Source organism: Myotis yumanensis, unplaced genomic scaffold, assembly GCF_028538775.1.
Source record: "Myotis yumanensis isolate MYYU_CA2020_CCGP unplaced genomic scaffold, mMyoYum1.0.hap1 SCAF_5, whole genome shotgun sequence".
Lineage (NCBI taxonomy): Eukaryota > Metazoa > Chordata > Mammalia > Chiroptera > Vespertilionidae > Myotis > Myotis yumanensis.
The window spans coordinates 37,454,544-37,476,269 of NW_027223756.1; the positions used below are offsets into that span (position 1 = coordinate 37,454,544).

General features: G+C 41.2%; 1 protein-coding gene across 8 annotated transcripts in view; it reads right to left on the reverse strand.

Annotated features, from left to right (window-relative positions):
* Positions 1 to 21,726, reverse strand: part of TRRAP (transformation/transcription domain associated protein) — a 118,679-nt gene that overhangs the window by 75,309 nt on the left and 21,644 nt on the right. For all 8 annotated transcript variants that reach the window (XM_070415073.1, XM_070415070.1, XM_070415069.1 and 5 more), the window contains 13 exons: positions 19,807 to 19,885; positions 17,446 to 17,680; positions 16,417 to 16,783; positions 16,231 to 16,328; positions 15,404 to 15,598; positions 14,802 to 14,993; positions 12,594 to 12,759; positions 10,178 to 10,434; positions 7,698 to 7,898; positions 5,465 to 5,616; positions 3,544 to 3,743; positions 1,088 to 1,305; positions 778 to 975 (listed from right to left, as the gene is read on the reverse strand). In XM_070415073.1, coding sequence (XP_070271174.1) covers positions 778 to 975; positions 1,088 to 1,305; positions 3,544 to 3,743; positions 5,465 to 5,616; positions 7,698 to 7,898; positions 10,178 to 10,434; positions 12,594 to 12,759; positions 14,802 to 14,993; positions 15,404 to 15,598; positions 16,231 to 16,328; positions 16,417 to 16,783; positions 17,446 to 17,680; positions 19,807 to 19,885 — 2,558 coding nt within the window. The remainder of the gene's footprint in view (positions 1 to 777; positions 976 to 1,087; positions 1,306 to 3,543; positions 3,744 to 5,464; positions 5,617 to 7,697; positions 7,899 to 10,177; positions 10,435 to 12,593; positions 12,760 to 14,801; positions 14,994 to 15,403; positions 15,599 to 16,230; positions 16,329 to 16,416; positions 16,784 to 17,445; positions 17,681 to 19,806; positions 19,886 to 21,726) is intronic.

Genomic DNA, 21,726 nt, shown 5'->3' on the forward strand with positions numbered 1-21,726 from the left:
TAACCTGCCTGCCATAAACATTGTCTCTAAAGGGGGTCACGCCCCTCGTGCCAACTACTTTAATAAGACTACTTCAGGCCTAACTGGTTTGGCTCAGTGGATAGAGCATCGGCCTGCGGACTGAAGGGTCCCAGGTTCGATTCCGGTCAAGGGCATGTGCCTTGGTTGCGGGCACATCTCCAGTTTGGGGTGTGCATGAGGCGGCTGATCGATGTTTCTCTCTCATCGATGTTTCTAACTCTCTATCCCTCTACCTTCCTCTCTGTAGAAAATCAATAAAATATATATATATATATTTTGAAAAAAAAAAAGACTACTTCATAACTTCCATTAGGTACTTATAGGTAATTCCTGTGTCACTCAGAAAGGAAAACGTGGTGTAGACAGGATCTTTGTATTTACCAAACAGATAAGCTGGCGATGCCCAGATATTCTGCCTGCATATACGTTCATAAAGAATGCAGCGTCTGTGGAAATGCTGGACCATGTGCACTACTGAGCCCCAAGACAAGACTGAGGAGTGGTGCTTCCTTCACAGGTCACAGATGTTCTGTGGTAAGTTCTCTGGTTTCTGACTGCTCCTTATGAAGACAGATAGGTATCTGATAACCAGAGAAAACCTAGAGGGGTTCTGATCTGTCCTTTTATTGAAGGTGTTGTTATAAAACCTAAGCTTTTAGGAGAGCAAATTTGCAGAACTGACTCTTGCTACCTATTCTCCAGCAAATCAGCTTCTTGAGACAGCTTGGTTATAGGTTTGGAGCCACCATCACCTACCTCTCCAGTTAAGTCCATCATGACAAAGAGAAGCGCTTTGAGGAATGTCTGCTGGTTCTGCAAAACCCAAGTGAGAGGCAGCCGCTCCATGAGAAACTTAATGGACACCACACCCCCCAACTTTGCATACCAGGCCTGCTCATAACAACACGCACACAAGCGCTCCACAATGTAAGAAAACAGAGGCAGCTGGCATGCCTGGAGAGAAAAACAAACACAAACCTTAATGTGTTACTGCAATTCTTAAACTACCAGTTTCTAGAATGACACCCTCAGGTACAAACCCCACAAATAGGAGATCTGGCCTTACCCTTTCCTTTGAGCCCAGGATGATACTTGCAACATCAAATATCACAGCAAGAGCCACCTCTCCAATCTTGCAAAGTTCCTTTTCTTCATATGCCATACATATAGCTATGGCATCAATGAGAACCAATGGATCCATTCCTTTCGACCCGTTTTCTTCACTGTGAAACATGGCTGTGCTGGGCTGGCTGCCCACCTGGTAGCAAGGCAGCAAGAAAGGACCTGGAGGAGAGCACAGGGCGCATGAGAGAGAAGAGTATCCGCATACCAACATTCTTGTCCCTCAAACTGCAAAAGTACCTCATTTTCTTTTCTTTGAGGTTAGGAACTTAATACTTTAGACCAACTTCTATTAAACTCAATATTTTTAAACTAAGGAGTCTGATTTACACTAAGGTAATTTTTCTGAATGTTTTCCATTAAACACTGTATTACTTTCAGATTTCCTCAATCATAAGTCAAAAATGTATTAATTTAAAATAAGAACCACTTGCTGGTTTGGCTCAGTGGATAGAGCGTTGGCCTGTGGACTGAAGGGTCCCGGGTTCAATTCCAGTCAAGGGCACATGCCTGGGTTGCAGGCTCAATCCCCAGTAGGGGTGTGCAGGAGGAAGCTGATCAATGATTCTCTCTCATCATTGATTTTTCTATCTCTCTCTTTCCCTCTCCTTTCCTCTCTGAAAGCAATAAAAATGTATTTTAAAAAAATAGTTTATTTCTCCTAAAATATTCTCATGGCCAACTTTTAAAAAAAAGAAAAAAAGAGAGAGAGAACCACAATCAGGTACCTTCTTTTTAAAAAGTCATTCAACAGGCCAAAGGGCAGAGCATGGGAATGACTATGGGTTACCCTCTGTACATTCCTGACATACATATAACAATCAAAAGCAACAGTTCACAAAAAAAAAAAAGCAACAGCACCCAGGTATGACACCCAACATACACACAACGAACAATCTGCCAGCAACTATTAACCCTTTGCACTCCAAACCATTCTGGACATTGGCTACCAGCTACTCGACGCTACTTTGCGGCGGAAACGTGCATTTACAGACCCTCGTATTATTTAGTATAATTTTGGAACCAAGTAACGTATTATAATGATATTGGACTTATATGAATTGGGTGACATCGAGGAATGTATATTTGCAAAAAAAACAATATTTTATTGTTTATAATTTTGTACAGTATGATAAGTTTTGTAACACTCCCCAATATGCATTGCAAGCTGATTAGTGCATGTTTGACAGTAATAAGTGGTTTGACGCCTGCCACCAGGTGTTTTCCTGTTAGAACACTCAATGCAGTCCCATTTTCTTTGTCCCACATCGGGAATATGTAGTTTATTGTTTAATCCGACACAAAACCCGCTGACATTTCCTGTATGTATCTTAGTAATTTTACGATATTTTAATTTCTTGTGCCATTTCAAGATAAAACTTCAGGGAAACATGCATGTCTCAAAAAGTTGCGTTGAAATAACTCAATTCCCCGTAATCACTAATAAACTGCAATGTCTCCTGAGAGGGGACATCCGAGTGATATGCTAGAATTCCGATGTCCCCTGAGAGGGGACAGCGGAGTGCAAAGGGTTAATGCCTCACAGGTGCCTAGGACCCACAAGTTGGGAATTATCAAAAAACTTACAGGTCTGCTGGAAAGTTAACGTTAACACAGAAAAAACACTGAGAAACAATCTAAGTGCTAAATTGTACAGTACCAACTGTCCAGGCCAAGAGTTATGAGGGGAAAGTCCCACATGTTCTACAGCCTCAAGAAAGCCCATCATCGTTCTCCAGGGTGAGGGCTCTGAGGACATGCCCGAGTGCAGTGCTCCTCAAGGGCGTCCACTGGCCAGCACTAGCCTGGGAGGAGTTACACAAGTTGGGAGTAAGTGTTCAGAAACTTACATAGCCCTGGGCAGCCCTGACAGTCCTACTGTCTTCTACCAAACCACCAGTCTGTAGTGGCTTAAAAATAAAGCCAAGAAGACAAACTCTGTCCTTCACACCCAGAACCTGAGAACCCCTGCAGCAGAAGCAAGTAGCTATTCCAGGCAAAGAGAAGAGATGGGTGAGCATCCCAGGAGCAGAGATGAGCACTGCAAGGGAGCCTTCGAGGAGCTGACTGAAGAGCAGAGAGGTGACGATGGAAAACACATGGAGGAAGGTCAGCAATAAGTGTAACTGCAAACTGTCTCTGCTTACACAGCCAAGACTATTCAGCCCCCTTTTTCATAAAAACACAAAGGGCCGAAATACTGAGTGCATTTTATAGCCAACACTTGGAAACAATTTTTACAATACAGCACCCATTGCTGAAATACCAATGATCTTTTTCAAGTGGAAAATTAGAAAACAAAGGCCAAAAATCAATCAGCCAACCTCAGCTTCTCTGAAACACCACCATGTCCTGACCAAGTTTTTGAAGTCAAATAACCAGTTGCTTGGCCCCACTCACCACACTGCTGGGCAACTGCCACCATTGTGTAGTGGCGGATCAGGCTGGCTACAAAGGGCAGGGCGCTGGGCCGGAGATCTTTAATGACTGCAGACATGAATGCCCCGGTCAAAGCCTGCTCAAATGTCTTCCGAGCTGGAGTATCTTGTGCTTTGTAGCGATGTGATATGATGACATTAGGTATGGTCTTTTCTGTAAAGCTGGAAGACAAAATTTAATCCACCATCATAACACCAAAGTCCTGAGCTGATGGCTTCACCATGACTTTTTTTTTTTTTTATTTCAACCCACCCTCCTTCCTCATTCAGATAGGACCGAGTAAATTAATTTATCTGCTTTAATTTCAGTATGAACACTTATAACCACTGATTCATCAAATATGTTCTACCTGATAGCAGCACAGGCAATGGATCAGAGGGAAATAACAAAAGGGCAGCAGATTCAATTGTTTATAATATTTCATTTTAGGTTTGAATTTATATTTTATAATTTATCTTTTATAATTAAACTAGTGGCCTAGTGCACGGATTCATGCACATTGAAAGGAAATTAATTAGAAGAAATATTTTAATATCGCTATTCACCCTTTCTCTATAATAGAAGTGTCAGAGATGAAAGAATATTAGTAAAATGTATATGACAACAATATATAAATTGATTGATAAACAATATGATATAAAAACAGACATGATATAAAACTAAAAACATGTTATAAAAACAAAGACATGATATAACAACATTGATAAAAACAGTAACTGATAAATTGATTAAACTTATTCTAATATTATCCTGTATACCACATTAAGAGTAAAAACACTTTCAGAGTGCTTGAATAATTTCCCGTGTCAATAAAAATATTTTTAGCCCTTGCCGGTTTGGCTCATGGATAGAGCGTCGGCCTGTGGATTGAAGGGTCCCAGGTTTGATTCCGGTCAAGGGCACATGCCTGGGTTACAGGCTCCATCGCCAGTAGGGGGTGTGCAGGAGACAGCTGATCCATGATTCTCTCATCATTGATGTTTCTCTCTCTCTCCCTCTCCCTTCCTCTCTGAAATCAATTTTAAAAAAAATAAAATTCTCATTACTGAGTTATTTAAATACATGTATATTTTTTTAAAGTAAAAGTTTGAAATACCTAAATGATTTTTTTAAAAATTTGCACATGTCAAATTTACTTTTGTTACACTTGTTTTTTTATATATATATTTTTTATTTTTAGATTTTTATTTAATATGTTCCATAAAACTCCCAGAGTTGTTTTGTTTTTTTTTGCTCAATTTTTTTGCACAAGTATTTAGCTCAATTTGACATTTGTTCTTTTCTATTATGATTCTTAACAGCTTTGAGAAATAAGTTATATACCATAGAATTCATTTATTTTAATTATATGGTTCAATGAGTTTTACATTTCTATAGTTGTACAACCATTACCACTATCCAATTTTAAGACATGTCACCCCAAAAAGTCAATCCCTCTCCCACCCCCATGCCAACCACTGACCACAACCTAAATTATAGGAGCAAAATACAAATATCACATGACAAATATCCGGAGAAAGAAAATATCACTATGGACTGGAAAAGTAAAAGATCCACTGAGTGTGCAACACGTGACAGGCGCTGTGAATATAATGGTGGGCAGAAGAAAGAGGAAAGAGTATGACCCTTGGTTCTTGAAACTTCCAACCTAATGAGGAGTCAATCATAAAGGCAGATCACAACTGATAAATTCTAATACTCAAGCACCCAATTTCTCCCATTTTCTCTAAAAGCCAACGGAAGCATTATTAGGCAAATAACATGTCGTTTTCCTAACTAGAAGGAACATGCTCATAACATTAAGATATCTTAAAGGTCCTCTCCATCCCTCATTCCTGAAGCAAGGTATATTTAATTGCAGAGAATTAAATTACCAACATACTTAGGGTGTGCAAGCAGCTGGTAGAGAGCATGTTTATTGTCCTCTAGACTCATCATTGCCACCAGGAAGCACTTGATCACTTCCCATGCCTGTCTCCGGTAGTAGGGCTCAGTGTTGGCACTTTTCAGGCAGTCCAGAGCGGTTTCAATGGCCTATGACAACAAATAAAAACAAAAGTTATAGTTGGTACCAAATTACATGTCCTTGAAAGTCTTTCACTGAAAGCATTCGCAACACCCAAAAGAATCTTAATGCGTATTGTTTTCTCTTGAAGTGAGCAGAGTGGGACTACACAGGGTAGCAAGTACTCCCTGTGTAAGACCCCCAGAGAAGGCGATGAAAGTATCATGAATAAGGAACTGCACAGTTCAAATTAAAATGTAAAATGGAGTTTACTAATTTTGTGCTTAAACAGCCAATGGGAGATTCCAGAAATTAAATGAGCCTATAAGAGTCCTTGTGGTAGATTTGCTGGATTAAACTAGACACTGGGTCATCTACACAATTATCAAGGTCCTCAAGAGAATAATGAACTTTCTGCAGACCACAGACTTTCCTGTGTCTAAGTTCAAAACTAGACAACTTTCCTAAGCTTTCACTAAATTCCTCTTTAAAAGAGAAAAAGGTTTACATCTTTTTTTTTTTTCAGAACACCTATATAGCTACACTCATATTTTTATCCTTTTCATTTCAATGAAATTGACCAGAAAGGCAGGGGAGGAACAATCACATAGAAAAATAATTTGAAGCCTTTAACAGCTAAGATATTAACTTAATGATAATTATATACATATGTATCAAAGAACTAATCTGTATCAAAAATTAAACATTTATCCAGGCTGTGTGTGAGGAGCCAAAAAAAGAGCCGACAGGGACAGAGCCCTGCACTCCAGACCCAGCCAGGTGACAAAGCACACAGGGCTGCTCAGTGTGATACAGCTTCTCACCACATCAGCCCAGCCGTGTGTCTGAGTCTTCTGGGGCATGGCAGAACTGTCGTTTCTCCTACTGCCTCTAATCTGGTCATTAACAGATAATAAATCATGTGAGGATAATTTTATAAATTTTATTTTTAAGAATCAATGTAAGCTATGAGCCAATTACCCACTGAAAAAAATAAATGACTGTTTTAACGGAAATTTACTGGCACTGGGGTTGGTCTCGCTGGTCATTCCCTTTGCCTAGTCAACTCCTTCAGCTCACTGGGCATGCCACGGCCCTGAGGATGCTACCTGCTGGGATAGGAGCTCCACAAGCACCATAAAGTTTCCATAAAGGTGCAGGAGGACTGTGGAAGCCTATCTTCAAAACCTGGGTTCTTCCACCCTAGCTGGTGTGGCTCAGTTGGTGGGAGCATCATCCCATACACCAAAAGGTGGCAGATTCAATTCCCAGTCAGGGCACATAACCAGTAGGGGGCGTGTAGGAGGCCGCTGATCAATGATTCTCTCTCATCATTGATGTTTCTATCCCTCTCTCTCTCTTCGTTCCTTTCTCTGAAATCGATAAAAACACCAAAAAAAAAAAAAAACCACGAAGTTCCAGGGCCAGGTGGGCAGGGCATCACCTTCTGGTCCCTCAGGAAAGATGGACCTGCTCAAGGGTCCAAAGCCTCAGGGGTATCACCCCTCCACTGGCCTCCTGGTGGTATGAAAGCTCCCTCACCCACCTATCTGGTCTCCAAATAAATCTCATTCTTCTTTGAGTTATAAATTCCCTCACAAAAAAGAGTACATGTTTTATTCACATATTTTCAAATAGGAATTCTTAAAAAGAAACTCATAGTATCACTAGAGGCCCGGTGCACAAAATTCGTGCACTGGGGGGGGGGGGGGGGGTGCATCCCTCAGCCCAGATTGCAAGAGGGCGCAGGCCAGGCCAAGGGACATCATCAGTGCATGATCGGGGCCAAGGAGGGACATGGGAGGTTGGCCAGCCAAGGAGGGACCGCAGGAGGGCTCCAGGGCGTGTCCCACCCTTCTCGCTCAGACCCCAGCAGCAAGCTAACCTACCAGTCAGAGCGTCTGCCCCTGGTAGTCAGTGCACGTCATAGTGACTGGTCGACTGTCTGCCCCCTGGTGGTCAGTAAATGTCATAGCAAGCAGTTGAGCGGCCTTAGCATATCATTAGCATATTATGTTTTGATTGATTGGACGACTGGACGACCAGACACTTACCATATTAGACTTTTATTATATAGGATTAAGAAGCTCCTAGAGACTTCCAAATTTACCTTCTCCATTGGAAGCTGAAGAGAGGCTTTACAATCGGAGAACTCCACTGTAATACTGGGGCCTTGAACTTCAGTCAAAACATAGTGCAGCTTCTGGGATTCCTTTAACATCTTCCTGTTACTGCCACCAAATTTACCAAGTACACGATAGGCTACATGAGAAATGCTATCAGCAGGATTGCGTAAAGTACGCCATAAAGCCTAGAAATCAACACGCTTTCATTAAAATCCTTTCAAGGTAATGCATTCACATGGCTCACAAATTAAAACCCAAAAGTTATAAAAGACTATACAGCAAAATTTCTTCCTTCTCTTTCCCCCAAACTAACAAATTAAATTCCCTTTCTTGGGAGAAGCCAATGTTATTGATCTTGTGTATTCTCCCAGAAAAAGTTTATGTCTTTACAAAAATGCATATATAAATAAAAACATTCTTCCATGCTCCTGAAGCACAAATGGTAGCATAGTAAATACTGCAGAGCTGAAAAGCAAGAAAACTAAGCAATATATAGCTTAGGCATCTTTACAAAATGAGATTGGGAGGAACACAGAGAGAAATGTGGTTTACTGGTAAGTTCTCATCCTGGGGTTAGATGGTAAGTTCTCAGATTTTTACTTCTATTAGGTTTTATAACTTCAAAACATGATATATAAATCATCTCATATATTTAAATTATCTTATACATTAGGAAGGATGGCAAAGGGGGAAAATGTGGATCATGTTGGGACCTGCATTATTAGGAAGAATAAATAATGTGTACCTTGTACACACATACTCAACTGTTCCCAGAAATTTTCCATTTTCCCAGATAAATTATCATATCTTGAAAATTACCATAGCTCATTATTAAAATCTATTTCTTAAATCACCTTCTGAAACAATGCCCAATATTAGTGTCTAGCCAAAACCGGTTTGGCTCAGTGGATAGAGTGTCGGCCTGCGGACTGAAGGGTCCCGGGTTCGATTCCGGTCAAGGGCATGTACTTGGGTTGCGGGCACATCCCCAGTGGGAGTTGTGCAGGAGGCAGCTGATCGATGTTTCTCTCTCATCAATGTTTCTGGCTCTCTATCTCTCTCCCTTCCTCTCTGTAAAAAATCAATAAAATATATTTTTAAAAAAATATATTAGTGTCTAGCAATAATCAATAGAAAATCTTGGTACTTTCCTCTAAAGCAAAATTCCAATTTCTCTTATGTACCTGTAGGTCCAAAGAGGCTTCTCCTTAATAACTGCTGAGAGGTGTTGTCTAAGTCCTCTCACCTCTACCCCCTCTACCTGGCCTACCTAATCCTCACTTACCTTCAGAAGTGACCTCTGCTTTACACCCTGGGAGGGGCAGGTAGTGGGAATTAGTGTTTCTGTGCTTCTGATCTCCAAATACTCACATAGACTTAACTGGTTGATGGAGCTAAAGTGAGACAGCTTATCCCACTTGCCCAGTGAATAGGTTACTGCGCCTCCAAAAGCAGCCAGGGACCTGTCTCTCCCTGGGGCTGTCTGCCTCACAGAATGGCAAGAGGCTGGAGAACCCCTCCCTGCCTCCTCCTCCCACATGGTGCTCAACCACCATGGGGCAGTTCTTCCAAGTTGCCATCTCCAATCTTTTCTGCCCAAAGACTTCTGTCCTTTAGGGGTTACTGAGTCCCCATCATATAAAGCTGTCAGAATTCTGATCCCAGTGTGGGGTCAAATACTCTATGCTAATGGGGCACATGAGTAAGTAACAGGTAGCCTAAACCTCTAACAATTACCAACCACATTACAAATCAATAACAGCAGCAAAAAATTAAGGAAAAACCTGATATCTGACATATGACCTCTAATGAACAAAAAATACAAAATGCTGCCTGGCCAGTGTGGCTCAGTTGGTTGGAATGTCATCCCGTACACCAAGAGGTTGAGGATTCATTCCTGGTCAAGGTACATATCCAAATTTCGGGTTTGATCCCTGGTCAGGGCACATGTAGGAGGAAACTGATCGATGTCTCGCTCTTTCTCTCTCTCCCTTCCTCTCTCTAAAAACAAATCAAAAAAATTTAAGACTGTTAAAAATATCTATATATAAAATGTTTGCAGACAACTATGTTTTCCCTTAGTAATCTGCACCTCTGTACTGTGTAGCTCAAGATCTTTTGTGAATAAAGAAAGGATCTCCTGGAAGCAACAGTGACCATATACCTGCCTTTGTAAGTCACCAACTAAAGGAACATGATACCTGTAAAAGCTTCCAAAAAAGAGGGCAGTACTGCGAAACAAATAGTCACTCAATACTTACAGTATTTCTTTACATATTGTCATAGCCAGAAGATGCACAAAATAAATTGAAAACTTTACCATTTCATCCTGCAGATAGTCCACCACAGAGCATGGAGAGCTCAACAGAGGCCCGTCACTGCCAGCCAGATGGCCTAAAATCTTCAGTAGGAACTAACATAAGCACCTAGCGCCCTCTGCTGGCACTTAGGAAAACAGACTTACCTGCATGAGCTCTGCGCGTACTGGCTGAATGTGGTCATACAGGAAATCGGGCTGCAGGTTGTCCACACACAACTCCAGAGTCCTCAGGCCTTGGCTGACCAACGTCTGAGAGCCATTGAGAGCAGACACCAAGGGATCCATTAACATGGGCAAATACGGCAAGAGAGAGCTCAGCCGTACAGGCACCGTGAGACACAGCTCCACGAAGAGATCCTTCATGTGCTGCTTATGCAGGCCGCTTTGCAACATGTTCAGCCCTAATAACAGGGTATGGGACAGTCAGAGGTGAAGTTGCCATCCAGACACAGGCCAAAGTTAACTGTACAAAATAACTGGTACACTTTTCATTATATCCATCAATGTGATGATAGGAAGACTTCTTATGCCTTATAAGCTACTATATTAATTAGCTACTCTATAACTGCATCCACGATCCCCTTTATCTGTGCTAGTCATAGTGACAACAGCAAGCTGCATATAATTATTATATACTAAGTTATAATTATAATAACATGTCTTGTAATATATTACACATCAACCTTTTTAAAATGTTACACTATTAGTAAGCCCAATCTAAAGACAGAGACTTCTGATATGATACATTCATCTCAAGTTTGAGGTTTACAATCTTATATCTCAAGTTTCCAGTAGGTCAGTTGATGTTTATGCTCTAAAATATAAATATTTTTCCAAAAATCCACTTTTGTTTCTTATAGAGAGGAGCCTCCTTCTTATAAAATCAACCTCCCCACTCTTCATGAGGGTAACCAAGTATTTACTGAGCTCCTTCCTAACTAACACGAATCAGGTCAAGACTAGCTCAGAGCACTTAGAGGCGAGCTAGAAAGAGAAAAGCATGTGACTCAGCAGACCCAACACAAGGTGCATCCAGGTACTGCAGGTTGAAGAGAGCTCAGTGAAGAGTTGACAGGCAAGTCATCATAGGGTAGGAGGAGGAGGATAAAAAGAGGGAAAGACTAAGTCCCCAGAAGGAGATATGCTTGAACAAAACAGAGTAGGGAGAGATGAGCTTGGGGACAGCAGAGAGTGTACAGGAAGAAATCAGACTGATCAGAGCAGAGGGCTCGGGTTAAGGAATTACGGAGATTGGTTTAAATACGAACAAAGGAGCCTGACTATGGTTAAGCACTTTGCCTGGTGGACTTATGACCATGTTACATTTAATATCCAAATATGTATTTCCCAGTTGCCTTCTGGGTATACAATGCTGTAAATGGCTTCTCTTTAAAGAATTTACAAAGAAAATTTAGATTTAATCCTTTGCTAAGATTCAGGATTCAGTGAAGAGTTGACAGGCAAGTCATCATAGGGTAGGAGGAGGAGGATAAAAAGAGGGAAAGGCTAAGTCCCCAGAAGGAGATATGCTTGAACAAAACAGAGTAGGGAGAGATGAGCTTGAACAGGAGTTCACACTTACAAAAATACAAATTCCTAAGATAATGTTTCTAATCAGTTCACACCCACAAACATTGGATGGACTCAAGATAGATCTTCTTTAGCTTTACATTTTGAAAGCATTTCTAATTATACAGAGCTAGTGACCTGGTGCGCAAATTCATGCACATTTAAAGGAAATTAATTAGAAGGTGGCCAGCGAGTAGGACGGGGCGAGAGGGGCCGGACACACCCTGGAGCCAATCTCCGGCAATCCCTCCCGGCTGGCCACACCTTGGGCAGCACCAAGGCTCGAAGGACGTCTGTGGAGTGAGCAGGGCGTCCCTTCAGCAGGTGGGGTCCCTGGGCCTGGCCTGTGGGGATCAGGCCAAAACCAGCTCCCAAGGGGTCCCAGAGTGGGAGAGGGCACTCTACAAAGTTGCTGCGTTGAGCATCTGCCCCTAGTGGTCAGTGTGCTTCATACCAGCTGGTAGCTGGTCGGACGGTTGCTTAGCCTTTTATATATATATTATTGAATTCTGGTTGTGTAAAGCAACTAAATAAAAATATAAACTTATAAATCAGCTTTATAACTTGTTTTCCCTTCTTGTTCTGATTCTCTTTCAAATCCAGGGATTCCTGATCTTACAAAACCACTAGAAACAACCCTCTAGACTTGCTTACCAAATGCTATAAAAATACAACCAAGTCCTAACTGAGGAAACCAAAACCTTCCAACTCTCATTCAACTCTGAGTATAGAGAAAGAGACCAGAACTGAATGGGGAGAGGGGGCTCCTTTCAAAGTCCCACTGACTTTAAAGACAGTGGAACACAGGGACTGAAGGGCCTCATTCTCATTCTCCCTCTCCCTCTCTCTCTGGGGGAGACATACATATATCTCCTCACGATGACCTTCAATGGGTACAGAGGATGAACCCCAGCAACTAAGGGCAGCCACACACACAAGGCTAAAAGTCACGCACACAAGGCTAAAAGTCAACCAAAATCATTGCTCTGACCTTGCAAAAGGTTTGGAAGAAGAGGCAAAAATTCCTGATACAGGAGATCATGGCTACCGCCCCCAATAGAGCGGAACAGGGCCCGAAGCAGCAGGAAGTAGTTATAGGGCTCTTTGGCAGTCTGTGCGAGCTCCATGGAGCTGTTCACAATCTTGTGCAGGTGGGGCTGCAGGATACAGAAAAGGCAAGTTAGTAAGCTCTAAATGAGGCGGATCCACATCCCCAACAACTGTGCTAAACATTCATTGCAATCAGACAGGAACGGAAGGTAATTCTTTTTTTTTTTTAATTTTTTTATTGATTAAGTTATTACATATGTGTCCTTATCCCCACATTAGCCCACATGCCCCCCACTCATGCCCTCACCCCCCTGTTGTCTGTGTCCATTGGTTAGGCCTATATGCTTGCATATAAGTCCTTTGGTTGATCTCTACCCCTTACCGCCACCCTCCCCTACCCGGAAGGTAATTCTTATAAATTTATTGAAAAACAAAACAAGAACTTGCCAACTTTTATTTGACTCAAATTAATTTCTCTTAAAATATATGTTGGTTTCCACCAGTTTGGGTGTGAAAGAAGCATTTAATAGGTTCCTATCTGTCAACTCTGCAGTTCTCATGAATATAGTCACTCATGTATAAGACTAAATAATCAAACAAGATGAAAGAAGCCTTTTTCCTATGACAATCTAAATGCAACAAGTAATCTAAAGGAACTAAACTTCCCTAGCAACCAAATATGTAAAGTTTGGAAGTACCTCAAAAGACATTTATGATAAGGTTTTGGGAGACTTGATCGAAAAATAGGTATTTCTTTTTAATAAAAGAAGCACTTTAATAAAAAAGCACTTTATTAGCTTACAGTACCTTTAGTTAACATTTTTATCTTGTATTTCAAATCCTAGTTTTGACATGTGACAGGTTAAATTTAACATGATACTTTCTTGCAGGTATATTTAAAGTGAACTGTGAACTGTAAACTGTTGGTATAATCACTAATACAATTCCAAACTTGTTACTGTAAATAGCATATTTATTTTACAGAATAAATATGTTCTCTAGGTAAAAAGTTATATGAATTTATGATTTCAATATTTTTTTTGAACATCTTCCTATCAGTCTTTCTCTCCCCCCCCCCCCCAATTAGGTTTTGTTTTTGTTGTCATTCTGTATAGTTATGTCTAATGTCGGTACAAATTGAATTATTTGACCATACCAAGTTATTTGGATACATTACAATTAAGTACTTTTTTTAAAATCAAGTATTTTTCTTCCATATTGACAGAAAAGTAATGTTAAGGTTAACAGATTACTATATAACTGAAAAAGACTAAGAAAAGCATCACATAAAAGCACAGATTACTACTGCTTTTTATCATCATCTGTACTTTTACTCTAGAAAAAAAAAGGATCTTATTTACAGATTCAAATTTTCCCCATCTCTCTTCAGACTCAACTGGTGATAACATTCAACTTTCTATAGGAATTAAAATTTTGCCCTAAGTGGAAGTGAATGTTTACAAGGTATTTGTTCTATCATCTGCCATTTTTAAAGGGTGACTTAACCATGGGTTCATTTTTACCCCTTTTCTACATTCAACCAACTGATAAAATCAAATTATACAAGATTAGTCATCTATAAAAATGTTGGAGATACACTCCTCCAAAATGATCTGAATTAAGGAACACAGATGCTTAGAATTCTTGATCTAAACATTCCATTCAGGAATGTTTATGTATTGCCACAGAGAATATGAATACACAACAAACAAAGTTAAAGTGGAAAATGGCTGATATATCTCATCAGATTTGAGAGGTAAGTGAAGACATTTTTTTCCCTTCTATAATCTTTTGCATCACTTAATTTTTAAAATAAGGATAATATGCTTCTAATTTTACTTGTGTAAACCAGAAAAAAAAAAACTGAATTTAAAAGAGAAAACTAGTGGTAGTAATATTAATGATAATCCACTGCCTACCATAGGAGTTATGAAATTTTCATTTTAAATCACCAGATAAATTAAGCTCTGCTTAGAAATACATGAAATGTGTTCCATACTTGGCCCTTATTTGTTGCAAATATTTTAACTCTAAAAGCACTTTACAAATATAAAAAGAGCCATTCCGGTTTTTGTTCAAAAGTGAAAACAAGACTTAAACAATAACAAACCCTAAAACAAAGCACTACTTGAATCTAAATAAGCTTTACCTTTAGCATTTGTTCATTTTCAGCTGCAAAGAGGGAGACTGAGCCAAAGACCAATTTAAACAGCTTGAGGTACAGGTTGGAGAGCTCCACGTTGGAGCCCATTTCTGGCAGGCGATCAAGGAGATATTCCACCAGAATTGTAGCAAACAGAGCAGAGGTAGTAGGATTTGCCAAGAAGGAATTGGCAACAATCTATCAAAACAAGAAAAGAATGTTACAAAAAATAATCCCTTCCCCAAAACAGCTTTAAGAGAAATATACTCCAAAAACACAAAATCAGACACTCCAAGAAATTAATTACTCACCAAAAAAAAACAAAAAAAAAACCAGATTTACTGAGCCTTGAGTGGAACAGTTCAAGTACTTAATCTGTTATTCTGTCCTTACCATCAAACACCAAGAGCCTATACCTAACACATATTGAATTTCTACTAATGAAAACTGGTCCAAAGCATCTTGAGATTTTGAGAGGGAAATTTTATATTTCTCTAAATTTTGCTCTAAAAGCACAGTCTTACACATCATATTTAGAAAATCCTGCAAATAAACAGAGTACCAAGAATTCATGTATGTTCGAAGTATATAAGGAAGGAGTTTTATACCTGAAGAGCATAATTCTTTGAGATTCTTTCCACCATATAAGGGACTGTGGTTTGAAAGATTTCTTTAAATGTTAAGGGATTCATCATTGTGAACACACCAGCAAAGTGTTCCAATACCTCCTTCTCTTCCTTCATTCTAACAGTCTGGCAGTTTGCTACTCGAATGTATGTTTGTCCATTTCCTGCTATCTGGACCTAACATAGGAAAAAAACAAGCCATGGGCATTAAAATCAAACATCTCTGAATATATTCCATCACCTCATCAGATCAGCTGCATACTTAAAACAGAGCACTTGAATTAGATAATAAATACCCCTCTGAAATTTTTCAAATTCTCTATTTTTAGTTTAATTTTAGAAAATAATTTTTTAGCCCTCACACGGGGAAGTTTTTATTGATTTTTAGAGAGAGGACGGAGAAGGAGAGAGAAACACTGATCAGTTGCCTCTCGTACATGCCCCAACTGGGGACTCACAACTTTTTTTAGTGTACGGACAACCCTCCAATCTAGCCAGGGCTAGAAAATCATTTTTTAAAAAAAACAATGATTTTCTTAGGAGTTCCAAAAAGGAACAAATTTAGTAAACTTAAATCTTATTTCTATTACATTCCATTTGTACCACCTCCCCCCAAAAGACACCCACTGACACTTATAAACAGAAATTTTCACCATAAATTCAATGCTGTGCTACAGAACAAAAGCAACTTGGACGTAAAATACTGTAGACCACCCAAAAATAACAGAACTCTCAAGATCTGTTCCATCACTAACATCTCTAATTCTAAGGGATAATTTCAATAGACCGGCTTAAGGGCACTGCCTTACCTGATAAATATCTAAAGCCTGCATCGCATATTTCACAAGTTTTATGTAAATCTGAGTTTCTTTGGGCTGTAACTGCTTGTTAGGAATGAACTGAGCTTCTGGAGAAGAGATGGCATAGTAAGTCAGTGTGAATAAAACCCACTCTGCAAAACACTGTTGGTCTGAATAATTCAAGAGCATAGTTACCACCAGGCGCTTTACATGACGTTATGCCCCACGTGATTGTCTTGACACCACAGACCAAGGTTTTTACCAAACTTCGACAATCTGTGACTTGAAATGTCTGCTTGTCCTCCTTGTCCTTTTCTCCTTGCTTCTCAAAGGAAGGCATAGGGGCTGGGGTCACAGGGGTGGCAGGGGGAGGGGGAGGAGGTGGGGGTGGGGCTGGGGTGGGAACAGGGGCTGGGGATGGGGCAGGGCCCGGAGCTGTGGGGGCAGCGGGCACTCCCGGCAGAGCTGCTTCCACGGCTCCGAGTTCTGACTGAGGCTTGCACTTCTTAAAAATGGCAGAGAGCTGGTAGCGAGCAATGGTGTGAAATTTGAGAACAAAAACCTAACAGGATGAGAAAGTGGAGAGATAAGACAAAAATCATTCTTTTAAAATGGTCAACAACCCTATCAGAAGACAGGATAAGAAACACTCTCTGAAACCATCTGCTGAAATCATTCTGCTTTGTATAAAAAGAGAGTGTGCTATTTTTCCCCTCCAGTAACTATCAATGTATCACTATCTCCACTACACCGGTGAAGACCCCACTCAGGACAGCTGACAACTGGCCGGACAGGCAGGACAAAAACTGCTCCATGGTCCATACAATTGCCTGCTGGCAGCAGGCATCACACTTTATCCCTCACCCACATCCCCAGTGGGGCACCTCGCCAGAGATGTTCTCAGCTATCTGAGCACTGTACTGTATGGTGTCTCAGGACCCTTGCCAGACTGTACTCAGAGGTCTCATGTGCTGTTTTATTTGTCTCTCATAACAACCGTATACGACAGACAGTGAGTATCCCTGGTTAGAAGAGAAGTTCAGCATCCCACTCACACATACTTGGCTAGTTAATGGGGGAGCAGGGATTTAAACCAAAGTGATCAAATGCCTAGGGTCACGCCAGGCAAACTGGCAGCTCCATAAACTTGCCAGTAAAGCACTGGTACAAGCTCAGCAGCAAGTGGGATTAAAGAGCATGGGGACCTATCTGGAGAGCTGGTACCTCCAGCATCCGCATCAAGACATCTCTCCCGTTGCCGCTCTCTTGTTCGCTCTTGGAGCGGATGCAGTCCACCAGGTTCAGCAGGAGCTTGCAGGACATGGTCTGGATGCTGCTGGGCAGGGACTCGTCATCAATGTTCTTGGCAAAGAGTTGGACAGCGAGGGAGAGGTCACTGAGGGGCAGATGCTGACGAACGTGGTGCACGAGGTCAGCCAGAGTGCTGTAGGCGAGGGGCCTGTGGGAAGAGACGTCTGCTAGTGTGCATCTCAACGTTCCCCCAGGACATCTCCAAACCACCCTCCCTACCATTACCTGCCCAGGAACACCACCACTGGGATAGGACATTTGGGGCACACTTTATAGCAGTGATGGCGAACCTTTTGAGCTCAGCGTGTCAGCATTTTGAAAAACCCTAACTTAACTCTGGTGCCATGTCACATATAGAAATTTTTTGATATTTGCAACCATAGTAAAACAAAGATTTGTATGTTTGATATTTATTTTATATATTTAAATGCCATTTAACAAAGGAAAATCAACCAAAAAAATGAGTTCGCGTGTCACCTCTGACACACGTGTCATAGGTTCGCCATCACTGCTTTATAGCGTTCCGGTTTCCCCAGCTACACAGCTGACACTCTAATCTTGGTGTTTAAATCTTTACTTTCCAAATTCATGCATGTCATAGCAACACTAGCGCACAGAATTAACATGAGCTCAATTATGCACTGAATGGATTTTGTTGCTCAAAGATAAATATTATGTATCAATTAATACCTTATATACAGGGCAGGGCAAAAATAGGTTTATAGTTGCAAGTATGTAAAAACAGTTTATTTTGTATTATGATTTATTAATTATTGTATTACTTTCCATAAGAACAACTGTAAACCTACTTTTGCCCTACCTGATACGGGGCCTTTTTATAGAGACACAAACATCAGGGTTATAAAGTGCTTTCACTCACTAAACAATTGGACACCTGCCAGATATTGGGCTAGACACCAAGGATACCACAGTGACCAAGATAAATAGAAACTCTGTCCTCAGGAAGCTTATTTTCAGGAGAGGAAATACACAGGTAAAGTATATAAATTGATTAGTGCTTGGGAGATGTGAAAAGAGCACTGTAAGAAAGACAGGTGGGAAAACCACTCTAAGATAGGATGCCCGACAAAGTCCCTTTGAGGTGAAATTGACACTGAGACCTTAAGGTCAATAAGCAGCCTTAGGGCAAAAAGCTAAGGATATTTCCAGATGGAGGAAACAGGGAAGACAAAGCTCTGAATGGGAAAGGCCTAGAATAGCCAAGGAGCTAAGAGGCCAGTGTGGCTACAGCAGTTTGAGTGGGGAAGGAAGAGCTAAATCCCATGGGAGTTGCACACCACAGTCAATAGTCTGGGTTTTGCCCAGACAGCATGGCTCAGTGGTTGAGTGTGCACCTGTGAACCAGGAGGTCACAGTTTGATTCCTGGTTGGGGCACATGCCTGAGTGTGGGCTTGATCCCCAGTACGGGGTGTGCAGGAGGCAGCCAATCAGTGATTCCTTCTCATCATCAATGTTTCTATCTCTCACCCACTCTCTCTTCCATTCTGAAATATAAAAATATATTTAAAAAACAAGAGTTTGGATTTTGTCTTTGTCTAATGGCAACAGAAAGCCACTGGAGAGTTTCCAGCAACAGTGACATGATCTAATGTCCAACAACAGGGAGGTTCAACCCCAAGTTATAAAGAATGTCTTACTTACTATTTTATAACTTTTATATGGTCTACATCATATTCATAGTGTACTGCATGTTTTTCAAAAGATCCATCACACCTCGCTTATTAAAGCCAAAAAATTACTAATGTTGATTAATTTTACATTTTAAAGATGACTAAATGTTAATTTTCTCCTTGAGAAACAATAAACATGATCATAACTACATTTGTCTAAAATGCCTAAAATAAAAACTAGAAGGAAATACATCAAGATATTATTTGTGTTACTTGAGCTCCTAGAGCAGGACCAAAAAGTTTTCTTCCCTTCTTTCCTCTTGGTAGGTTATAAAATATTCTTTTATAATGAAAAGATTAATTTATTATATAGGAAGCAAAAATAAAACAAAAAGAAAAAAAAAGGAATGCTAGCCAGATAAAGTTATACCTACGTTAAAATCTAAATGACTACTCTGATTTTTCCCTTTAAGCTAAAGCACAAAAAGCAACTGAAGGCATTTCAAAAATTCCTGCAATTCTAAATTCAATGAGAGTGAGGGCCCAACAGCCAGTGCTTGTTGAAACGCTTGCAGCATAAAGTGCCAGAAATCACCCCTCCCTCGCATTTCATCAGCCGATTTCGTGGGTTTAATCTCATACCTGAGCGTCTCTCGAGCAGTATATCCTGAACCAATTAGTATGGATTCATCAAACAGCTTGTCCATGCAAGGGATGAACTCTAGAACACAAACACCCATTGCATATATCACCAACTAAAGCAATTACACATTACATAACAGTACTTTCATAGTAGCCAACCTGCAGTCAATTAGCAATCCAGATTTCAAAAAGGGTGAAGAGGAAAGCACGCACGCTGTATTTTAGTCACATTGGCTTTACTGAGCCGCATGAGCCATCTGCTGACATTCAGTGTCAGAATAGACTAAGAACACCAGCTTCATATGCCCCCGCAGAGAACTCGCCCCCAATACTTCACTGGAGGCACATTCCTTCATCCTTAAAAGCTGCCACCATCAACCGAAACCTGTCTGAGAAGGGGGCAGTATCTCCTAAATGCCCCTGGGGTCGCCCTTCTTAAACATTTTATTGTTAGTCATCATGGAGAATAATAAATTACAAAGATCTGGGAAATTTCAGTGTTCTCAAAGAAATGGGCTTAGGGGTCCCAACTCCCTGGATGAAACTGACTAGAAACTGATGGGGCCCCTCTGTTCCTCCAGTCCTGCAGAAAGAACCATCACCAACCCTTCCCCCTCCCCCCTGCAGGCCTCAAGACCAGAAAGACCGGTCACTCAGGGACAATTCACATTTCTGAGGATGTGCAGACAGGATAGCAATCTGCATTTTCTAGGCCTCTAGTCCATATGCCCCTTGGGGAACTCGGGCCACAAACATCCAAAGGACATTCAGATTCTGGAGCAAGCCTGCCATTATGGCCAGCTTCAATAAAAAAAAGTACATTCTTGGGTGGGAAAATGTGCCAATCACTGTAAAAAAAACAATAAAAAAAAATAAAGTACATTCTTCACCAGCAAACAGCTGAGAGTCAAAGATATAAAAGAAATATGGACATTGGAGAGACACAGTACACATCTCCGGTTAATAACCAAGTACGGCAGCACAGGGAGTCTCTCCCAGGTCAGAGGAGGGAACATCCCAGGACTGTCCTCAGTGAAGTGGCCAAGGGGGAGGCAGCACAGAGGGAAAAGTGCAAAGGGCACAGATGTCTCATGCTGGAGGACTGGCTAGGGCAGTGGTTCTCAACCTTGGCTGCACATTTGTTATGGGGTGGGGCCACAACATTAGTAACAAAGAAACAGAATTTCCGGAGGATGAGGCCCAGAAATCAGAATTTTAAAAAGATTCCCAGGTGATTCTAATGTACAGCCAAGGTTGAGAACCACTGGGCTAGGGGATAAGATCAAGGAGAAGGGATAAAAAATTAAGTGGCACAGCATTGGTTTCCAGATCCCCCTCATGACCAAGAACCAGAATCTCTGGGAAAATGGGTAACTTTGTTAAACCATCCGGTTTTCTAAAACTACTGCTCTTCAGAATTAGAGCAAATGTGTTACCATTTGATATCACCTGAGATGCCGAAACATTAAGCTATGCGAAAATGTTAGTGGATGTGTGAAATGTAACTACATGCGTACATTTTTTCATCCTAATAAAAGAGTAATATGCAAATTGACCATCACTCCAACACACAAGATGGCCACCCCCATGTGGACACAAGAGGGCCAGCAGGGGAGGGCAGTTGGGGGCAACCAGGCCTGTAAGGGAGGGGAGTTGGGGGCAACCAGGCCTGTAGGGAAGGGCAGTTGGGGGTAACCAGGCCTGCAGGGGAGGGCAGTTGGGGGCGACCAGGCCTGCAGGGGAGGGCAGCTGGGGTGACAGGGCTGGCAAGGGAGGGAAGTTAGGAGTGACGGGGCCAGCAGGGGAGCAGTTAGGCACGATCAGGCTGGCAGGGGAGTGGTTAGGGGGTGATCAGGCTGGCAGGCAGAAGAGGTTAGGGGCAATCAGGCAGGCAGGCAGGCGAGCAGTTGGGAGCCAGCA